The sequence below is a fragment of the Dipodomys ordii genome, unplaced genomic scaffold (assembly GCF_000151885.1).
Source record: "Dipodomys ordii isolate 6190 unplaced genomic scaffold, Dord_2.0 Scaffold112, whole genome shotgun sequence".
Taxonomy (NCBI): Eukaryota; Metazoa; Chordata; class Mammalia; order Rodentia; family Heteromyidae; genus Dipodomys; species Dipodomys ordii.
Genome location: NW_012267328.1, coordinates 5,263,208 through 5,272,581, shown reverse-complemented (window position 1 = coordinate 5,272,581; position 9,374 = coordinate 5,263,208). Strand labels below are relative to the sequence as shown.

Genomic DNA, 9,374 nt, shown 5'->3' with positions numbered 1-9,374 from the left:
TGTTGCTTTGTATGTTCCTCCCCCACAGTATAACCCCTGTTTCACTGTATTTGATGTTGGTATAATTTGTGGAAGGGAAGGGGAAAAACAAATCGTTTAAATAGGGATATAGGTGGACCCATTGCAACAATGAGATGTACAAGTCGTTATGTCGAAAACGAACTTTACAACTTTGGTGGGGGCAGGGAGGATTGGGTGGGAGAGCAGGGGGGAGGATGGGAAGGTATGGTAAGAGGAAACAAAGGAGGAGGCTGCAATGCTTGATAAGAAATGTACTCATTATCTTGCCCATGCAATTGTAACCCCTCTGTACAGTATTTTCACAATTAAAAAAAAAGATGATGTTAAGTGAAACCCCAAGATAGGGACAAAAAGAAATAGCTTACCATAAGGAGGCTAACACAGAGAAAAGAAGCTAGAGCAATAATCTCAGAGCATGGGTTGCCATTGGTGTTATTTTTTTCTACCGACTTTCTGCTCTTGTGAAAGCCCCAGTTGCCTGCTCCACATTTCCCCTCAGCCTCTTCTCAACTACTCCAGTTGCTACTGGAGCCCACCCCACCTACTTTTTGGGAGTCTGATTCTGACTTTGGTAACAGTAGTAAGAGAAATAATCAATCAACATGTCCTCCTCCTCTAAATTATATATATATTCCTGCTCATGCTGGCTGGTGATCCACAAATCGAGGCTTTCTGGGGGTATTTTAGAAAAATGTACCTCTCATTCTTTTGGGGGAGGGTTTTGGTAGTTCAGCTCTATATATTCATGAACGTAAACAAGGAGACATAGAGGTAAAGAATTGTGATGTGTGATCACATGGTCAAATGAAGCACGGGTGGATCTGACGAGAAGAGCGCAGAGGAGGTGCCCCAGACAACCTCAGACTTTGAATATGTAAGAAGCTGAATTCAAGTATTCTGTCCTGCAGCCATCCAACTCAGTCTGCTGACAATGCTTCCCAATGTAGATTAAATTACATTTAACCTCATAATAAAATTCATTTTTCCTGATCAAGCTCCACATTTATTTCATTAAATAGATCATCGGTAGGCATTATTAACCATCAATAGTCTGCATTTTCACATAATAAAATATATATTTCTGATCAATGATTTGGTCAAATAGGCATGTTAACAGCTGTTAGTACGTATGAAAAAAACAAAAAAAAACGAACTACTTGCAAACTAAGAAAGTCATTCTGAGTAAGACAAGTCACCCTCAGAATATCACTTGCCTGGCTTGCTTCTACCCTCCTTGGGAATTCACACTGATGTGTTCACACTCAAGTAGAACACACCTTTCTCTAAGCCGCTGCACAGTTCACGTGGGCATCCTTGAGGAGCGGTACATAATGCCACAGACAGGATTGGGGACCTCCCGAGCCCTCGGCAACAATGACAAAGCCCTCCAGTTCTAGCCTGCAGAATGGAAGCCCCGCCATGGTCCCATGCTAAAGTTCCCTGAGCTCTCTCGAGACAGAAGTTCCCTCCACTTCCCTGCTTCTAAACTTGCACCAACGCCATCCTTCCTCAGAGGCTGGAGGGGCCTTGAAAAATGAAACAAGGTATGTGCCTTGTTCCTGCCAGTGTCCTGCTTTCTCAACAGAGGCAGTGTTAAGTGAGGCAGCACATCACCTCAGTTAAGTTACATTGCGAGCTGTGTCTCATGCCTCAGCAGGAGCGAACACACCGCAGACATCTGCCGCGGTCAGCTTATGAAATCCCAATGCTGCTAACTTCATGTTGTAGGCGCCGTATCTTTTTATTGGTCTCAGGCATAAACTAATTTATGCTCCTAAGGGAAAAAGAAGCAGGAGTGATGGCTTCTTTTTATTGTTTGGTGAATGTGCAAGAGTAGCCTCTTTAGTCACAATTTCCTTCCAAATCCTTGCAGCAGGATGGCCATATATTTTTGTCTCTAGGAAATCCAAGTATACACTGGCAAGTATAACTGTGACCCCTTAACTGTCGAAAGAGGATAATTACAGGAATGTCAGTGTCTTAAAGATCAAATAGGATTAGTATTTAAGCTTTTAAAGTTACTTCCATAACATGATGAAGAAGAGTCTGTACAAATGGATCAGTTGCAGGTACAGTAGCCACCCTGTGTTGGTGCCACCCCAGATTCCTCTGGATGGGTCAGATCCCCAAGCTTCATGATTATATAACAACAGGCTTATGTGTATGGAAATTTGAATAACTAAGAGAAAATAATTGAAGTAAAAAATTGGCTTGAGAAATAGATATATATTTAGGCTACGTAGCAATTTGGTAGTTAACAAGATTCATCGCATATCATCTGTTTAGGAAAATCAAATGGGGTAAAAAAACTGTGTTGCAAATGTGTCATTTTAAATTTTTCATTCTGAGCCAGAAGCAGGTGGCTCACACCTGTAATCCTAGCTACATAGGAGGCTGAGATCTGAGGATCAAAGTTTGAAGCCAGCCTGGGCAGGAAAATCCTGGACATTCTTATCTCCAATTAACTACCAGTAAATCAGCAGTGGAGCTGTGGCTTGAAGTGGTAGAGCACTAGCCTTGAGCAGAAGAGCTCAGGGACAGAGCTCAGGCCTGTTAGTTCAAGCCCCAGGAAGGGGAAAAAAATTTTCATTCTAAGTCACAGATTCACTGAACACAGATAAAAATGAAAATGGCAGCTCACTATCTCTAGATCTGAGAGGAGGGAGGACAGATTTGGAAGTTGAGGAAAGGTTGAAGAAAGTGGATGGATTTGGAAAGAAGATGGATTTTTGATCCATCTGCCAGCTGTCTAGCTTCCCTCTCAGAAAGTTCTAACAGATGTAGGAACACAAGACTAAAGTACAGGACCTCAGATGCCTCTCCAATGAGTCCAGTCAGGTAACTAAATTACAGGAGATAATGCGAGTTTTCATTGGTAATTGACTTCTATGATTGTTGGCTATCAATCTATCTGAGTTCAATTCCAGTGTAGGAACCTTTGCTGTAATAAAGGGTGACTTAAAGTCTGCAACTACATTTTTCTTCCCAGTACCAGGTTCCTAGCAGCTAAAGATAAATGAACCGCCCTTTCCTGCAGTGCCAGTAAAGGGGGAAAAACACAAATACACACACCCTGGGGGAAACAAAGGCAGCAAGACTGAGCTTCTCCACAGTTCCGTTGGCGGGGGAGAGGCCTGCGTGGCAGTCTGTGGGAGTGAATCTAATTATCACTCTCTTACTTTCATTAATAGGTTGGAGCAGGCTAACTTTTATAAGGAAGAAGAGGGAGACATGCCTGAATTCTTAGGCTACGCTATGATAATTTAAGCGGCATGTTCACAAAAATAGCTTTTTTGTTAATAAGTTCTTCATGAGGCTGTGCAGGTGGGTGGACGAACGTCAAAAGCAGGAAAGGCAAAAATAAATGATAGCACATGGCATATTTATAGACTAAAGGGCAGAGCGTTCTGGAAAAGTGGAGGGAACTCTTTAATACATTCTGGTTTCCATTAGTTATTCTAACCATTAGGTGATGTTCTCAGTTTCTTACATTCCTATAATCCTGCTTAGATTCTCTGCCTTTTCTACCAGTGTTTGTGGTAGTCAACTTGGATATAATCTCTGTATTTCTTGACCAAGAGTTTCATTTGTTTATTTTCGTAGCTTTACTAGCCAAAAATCAGATGATGACTATGAAGATTATGCTTCTAATAAAACGTGGGTCTTGACTCCAAAGGTCCCTGAGGGAGATGTGACTGTCATTTTAAACAACCTGCTGGAAGGGTATGACAATAAACTTCGACCTGACATAGGAGGTACGTCAAAATCCTTCCTGGTAAGCCACAGAGAGGGCACATATTCTTAGAAGAAGACATTAGCATACTTCACAAACTAGGAAGGCATACGTTCTACTATGTGTTGTCAAAATAAATATACAAGGAACACTCAAGACTAGGAGCACAAGAGCTATTAATAAACTTAACATGAAGAAATAATTGTTAAGTAAAGCTAAAAATGCACATTTTCCTACATATTACAATGGCTATTTAAAAAGGGACAATTTCTCATGAAGCATAATTTAAAATAAAATAGAAAGTAATAGTAGAGACTAGAGAGGCGATAGTGATTACCTAGTGCTTTGTAACAGTCGCAGCAATGCTGTGCCAAGAACGTCAGAACTGGTCTAGCACTTCACAGGGGAAATAAGCTTGTCTACGCTGGGGTTGCTCTTTGAGCGTGAATACTCTAAGTAGCTCTCATTCTACTTGTGGGAGCAGTCTACTGTCTAGGAGGATCTGTCTCATGGCAGAAAACAAGAATGAGAGAAAGTAAATACCCAGAGGCCTAGTGTCTAGGCTTAGAACTGGACAGTCACCTTTGTACATCATCAGCCAAAAATGTCTGCCTATGCCCAGATGTTAAGAGACATCAGCAGAGCCTCACGGGGGAGGAGACGGCAAGGGTGTGGGTGTTAGCATTCTTAAAAAAATTCCATCTGCCACAGTTCGGACATGCAACCTTCAAGGAAAAAGAATAAAGAGGAAAAAAAAAGGTTCTTTGTGCACTAAAGACCAGAATGACAGGAGGGATCTTTCATTAAGGGTTAAATTAACATGGAACACGTCCATTGGCTCTTGGATGGCACACTGCAGATTCTACCCAATAGAAAGGTGCACATACCAGCCTCCACAGAGCTCACTCATGACCTGTGCGACTCAGCATCCAGGAAGTCATCATGGTAGATGGCACAGCTGGTGTATTTGGTGCTAGCCAGATGCCCCTGGAGGTAAAGTGTCCCTGCAGATGAGAAACAGGACAAATGTCTCCAAAGCAATGTATAGTTCACACTGCTCTTTATGTCTGTGTCAAATTTCTGATGCATAGATTTTTTGTCTGGGCCCCGAAGTAATTATTGTCTATGTGGGTCAAGTCAGGTTGCAAGGTACAAATAGATTCAAGAGCTTGCTGGGAAAGTAGTATAATTAGAGGGATCTGAGGAAAGAAGGAAGAAAAGCTCAGAGCACTGTCTTCTCATTTCTTCATTTTAATGTAAGTTAAAAAGGATAGATGGTTTGAAAGCTGTACTGTGCTTGTTTATTGCAATTGCCTGCTTAAAAGAGTTGCTTCACAGGGCACTGGTGGCTCACAACATTTGTAATCCTAGTGACTCAGGAGGCTGAGGTCTGAGGATTGCAGTTCAAAGCTAACCCTGGGCAGAAAAGTCCTTGAGACTCTTACCTCCAGCTAACAATGAGAAAAACAGAAGTGGCAGTATGACTCAAAGTGGTAGAGTGCTAGCCTTGAGCAAAAGAGCTCAGGGACAGCGTTCAGGCCTGAGTTCAAGTCCCAAGACTGACCAAAAGAGTAGTTTCTTGGATACAAAATTATTATGCAAATATGGTGAATTAGTAAATTCATTTTGAATACTTCTAATTCAGCTAAATAGGATTGTCCTAGAAAATTAAGACAAAAACAGTAGAATTCAGTACTTCTCCAATGCATATATCTCTACAATTCTCTTTGCAGTGAAACCAACCTTAATCCACACAGATATGTATGTGAATAGCATTGGGCCAGTGAATGCAATCAATATGGTGAGTGTCTTCATAAAACTATTTTTGGCATATATAAAACGAGGAATATATAAAAAATCATTTCAATTTTGGAAGGGAAAGATAAATCTTTTACCTCCATTTTCTCTTTTGCAATTTGAAGATAATTAAATTTTGAGGACTTTGAAATAAAAGCTGAATGTGATTGCACATAAAATAAAGCATGTGTAATTATGAAATATTGCCCCAATTCAGCAATTATTGTGCATCTTCCAAAGGATCATGGCCTAACGTGTTTCAAAGTAAGAAATGGTCCCAGGAAAAATAGTGCATTGGTGTTACAATATTTCATTTTTTCTGTACCATTTTCTATCCGAATCTGAGATGAGAAACTAGACTAAGTCCATAATACAAAAGAGTAAAATGGAGTAAACAGGAGCTGACCGTCGTCAGCATACTATCACTATGATGTATCGTATAGATGATGATGCGTTGACTATGCTATTAACACTGTGATTTAAAGTGTTCACAAAACTAATAATAAAGACAGTCTCCTAAGACAGAGAGATAGATACAAGATAAACATGTGTATCATTACCTGCATAATCATAATTGTTTGGCTTGTGTTAAGTACTAACCACTCTAACATACTACATTCTTTGTATTCTGAAAAAAATGCCAATATAAAAAAATACACTATAGACTGTAATGTAATTCTGTTCTTGCTGCTAGTTCATTCTTTATATTATTTGAATATCTGTATTGTCTTTAAGTAGTTATACAAAGGAATTGCCATTCAACCAAGCAGTTTACAAATGCAGTGCATCTAAATCACAGTTAGAACTCTGTTTTAAGAGTATCAGTTCCCCAGAAATGTCACACAGTTTGGAAAATGCTGGTGTTCAGACTTATTTTTTTTTTTTGTCAGTTGTGGGGCTTGAACTCTGGGCCTGGGCATTGTCCCTCAGCTCTTCAGCTCAAGGCGAGTGTGCTACCACTGGAGCCACAGTGCCAATTCCGGTTTTCTAGTGGTTTATTGGAGATAGGAGTCTCATGGTCTCTCCTGCCCGTGATCCTCAGATCTCAGCCTCCTGAGTAGCTAGGATTACAGGCATGAGCCACCGGCGCCTGGCTTAAATATTTTTTAATTGTGCTTGGTTTTGTTTTGGCCAAAATACATCTGAAATTATTTAATTAATTTTCTCCTGACCACCTTTGTTAACAACGATTTCACAATACATGTTTCCTTTCTGTATAATAAACTTCACACAAGCAACTGAATGATGAATGAGTTGACGTAGCTTACCCTACTGGAAATGTACCCAGTTACAATGACACATGATAGTAAGTGGCTCTAGAAAGAATACAGAGCAGTATTCAGGCAAGAGAAATAGTTCCCAAGTCTGTGAATTCTGGAGCAAATCAATACTCTCCTTGGTCCTTCGTATTTTTCAACATGAAATGGAGTTCAGGGTACTGGAATCAGAATGTGAATAACATTTGCTTGCAACTTTACAGAGAAGACTGAGTTATTATTATTATCATCATCCAATTTGTAGAGCTGACCAAAGCCAAATAAAATAAGGCACAATTAGGGATAGTTATTTGGAATCATTCAGATAGCAAATAATTTAACTTGCTGTTTATTATACTAGTTGATCCTTTCTATACTACTCAGATAGGTGATTTCTCTCTCTCTCTCTCTCTCTATCTCTCTCTCTCTTTTCTTATCAGTCATGGGGCTTGAACTCTGGGCCTGGGCACTGTCCCTCAGCTCTTCGGCTCAAGGCTAGCACTCTACCTCTTGAGCCACAGCACCATTTCCAGTTTTCTAGTGGTTAATTGGAGATAAGAGGCTCACAGACTTTCTTGCCTGGGCTGGCTTTGAACCGTGATCCTCAGATCTCAGCTTCCTGAGTAGCTAGGATGACAGGCGTGAGCCACTGGTGCCCGGCTCTCACAGGTGCTTTCTTAACTGAGATGATGCATGGAAAATGTTTGGCCAGAGGACCAGCTGAAAATAAGTATTTGTAAATAATACAAGAAAAATAAAATAATAATAGCTAGCCTTTTGATGAACTACTGTGATGATGATGATGATGATGATAATGAAGTGTTATATAAATCTGGAAGTAGCTAAGTATGTGTTTGGGTTCACTGTTTGTAGATAAAGATGAAGAAAAGAAAAGTCCATAAAGGGTAGACACTTTCTCCAAAGTCTATTTCCAAATACAATAGTCACCCTGGAACCCTAGAGTCCTGACTCCACACCTTGTGGTCCAAAGTTCACCCTTCATTTGCTTTTCTATGACCAAAGTCAGCTGTTATCTAGTTTACTACTGAGGCTGGAGGGAAATCTTTGCATTCATTGGTCATTATAAAGAGCACACTTTGTGATAGAGATTAGTACAGCACTAGGAATTTTATTTTATTGGTTAATTTCATCCTAGTTAGAGAAAGAGCAACAGTAAATCACCTGAAAACCTGCAAGTACTTTTTGCTGGGAGCTTGCTCTTTGCTGGATGTGGTGCAATTTACTTTATGTGTCTTCTCTTTTCTTTCTTCACCTGACCTAACCAGCTAAGTTCTTTAGAGACCCCATTTTATTGTGTGGAAACTGAATTTCTGCTCTCCAGCTTTGCTGCTCTTCTGAGGATTCTGAGCTTCATACCTGACCCTGTAACAGGGGCTCTAGGCCTGGGAAACTGGCTTCCTTAGGAGACAGCGCTGTCTGGAAGCCATTTCAGGTGTCAGGCCCGCCAGAGGGTAGAGGAGAGGCAGGAGGGCTGTTACTTTAGCAAGTGGGAAGTAGGAATGAAGACTACTGCTAACCAGTCCGCAAGGACTGTGCTCTACAGCAAAAGAATGAGCCAGCCCACAGCATGCTAACGCACTCCAGTTCATCAGGCTGGGGTGATGAAAGCGAAGGATCGCATCAGGGCCACCATCTTTAGTCAGAAGCCATTTCGACATGTCTTAGTTTTCCATAAAAACACCAAGCTGGTCGAGAAAAAAAGTGTTTAGAGATACAGCTTCATCAGTAAAACGTTGCTTCCTTTCAGATGATTCAGAGCCAAAATAGCTTCATCTCACACTGGCAAATAAGCACAAGACTGAGATAGAAAACTACTCTACAGTGTACTATTATTGTATTAAAGACGCTCTGTCTTATCTTTTCCCTTTCAAAACAGGAATATACAATTGATATATTTTTTGCCCAAACATGGTACGACAGGCGCTTGAAATTTAACAGCACCATCAAAGTCCTCCGACTGAACAGCAACATGGTGGGGAAGATCTGGATCCCAGACACCTTCTTCCGAAACTCAAAAAAGGCCGATGCGCACTGGATCACCACTCCCAACAGGATGCTGAGGATCTGGAATGACGGCCGAGTGCTCTACACCCTAAGGTAATCCCCACCCGACACCCTCAACCTGGGACTCGGGGCTCCCCAACTTGTTAGGCTGGTGCTGCTCTACCACCTGAGCTATGTCCTAAGTTCCTTTGCTTTAGTACTTACAAAACAAACAAACAATGGTGTCTCAGGTTTTTGTTTAGGCCAACCTGGGCCACAAGCTTCCTATTTCTACCTCGTGTGTAGAGGGTGTCCTCTTGTATAAAGGGAGTGTGGACACATAGTATCACACCCAGCTTACTGAGAGGTGGAATCTTGGTAACAGCCTGGGCTGGTCTAGAACTGTGATCAACCCAATCTCTAATCTCTCAAATTGTTGGGATTAGAGATGTGAAGCACTATTCTTGATCTCTATCTTGTATCTTCTGAATTTATTATTATTGTTGTTATATTATTACTATTACTATTATTGGTGCCAGTTCTGGTACTTAAATTCAAGGTCC

The 9,374-nt window shown here is 40.9% G+C and overlaps 1 protein-coding gene across 2 annotated transcripts in view; it reads left to right on the top strand.

Annotated features, from left to right (window-relative positions):
- Positions 1 to 3,625: 3,625 nt before the first annotated feature.
- Positions 3,626 to 9,374, top strand: part of Gabrg2 (gamma-aminobutyric acid (GABA) A receptor, gamma 2) — a 46,698-nt gene continuing 40,949 nt past the window's right edge. For both annotated transcript variants that reach the window (XM_013028634.1, XM_013028633.1), the window contains exons 1-3: positions 3,626 to 3,776; positions 5,488 to 5,555; positions 8,705 to 8,925. In XM_013028634.1, the coding sequence (XP_012884088.1) occupies positions 5,514 to 5,555; positions 8,705 to 8,925 (263 nt within the window). In that variant the 5' untranslated portion in view covers positions 3,626 to 3,776; positions 5,488 to 5,513. The remainder of the gene's footprint in view (positions 3,777 to 5,487; positions 5,556 to 8,704; positions 8,926 to 9,374) is intronic.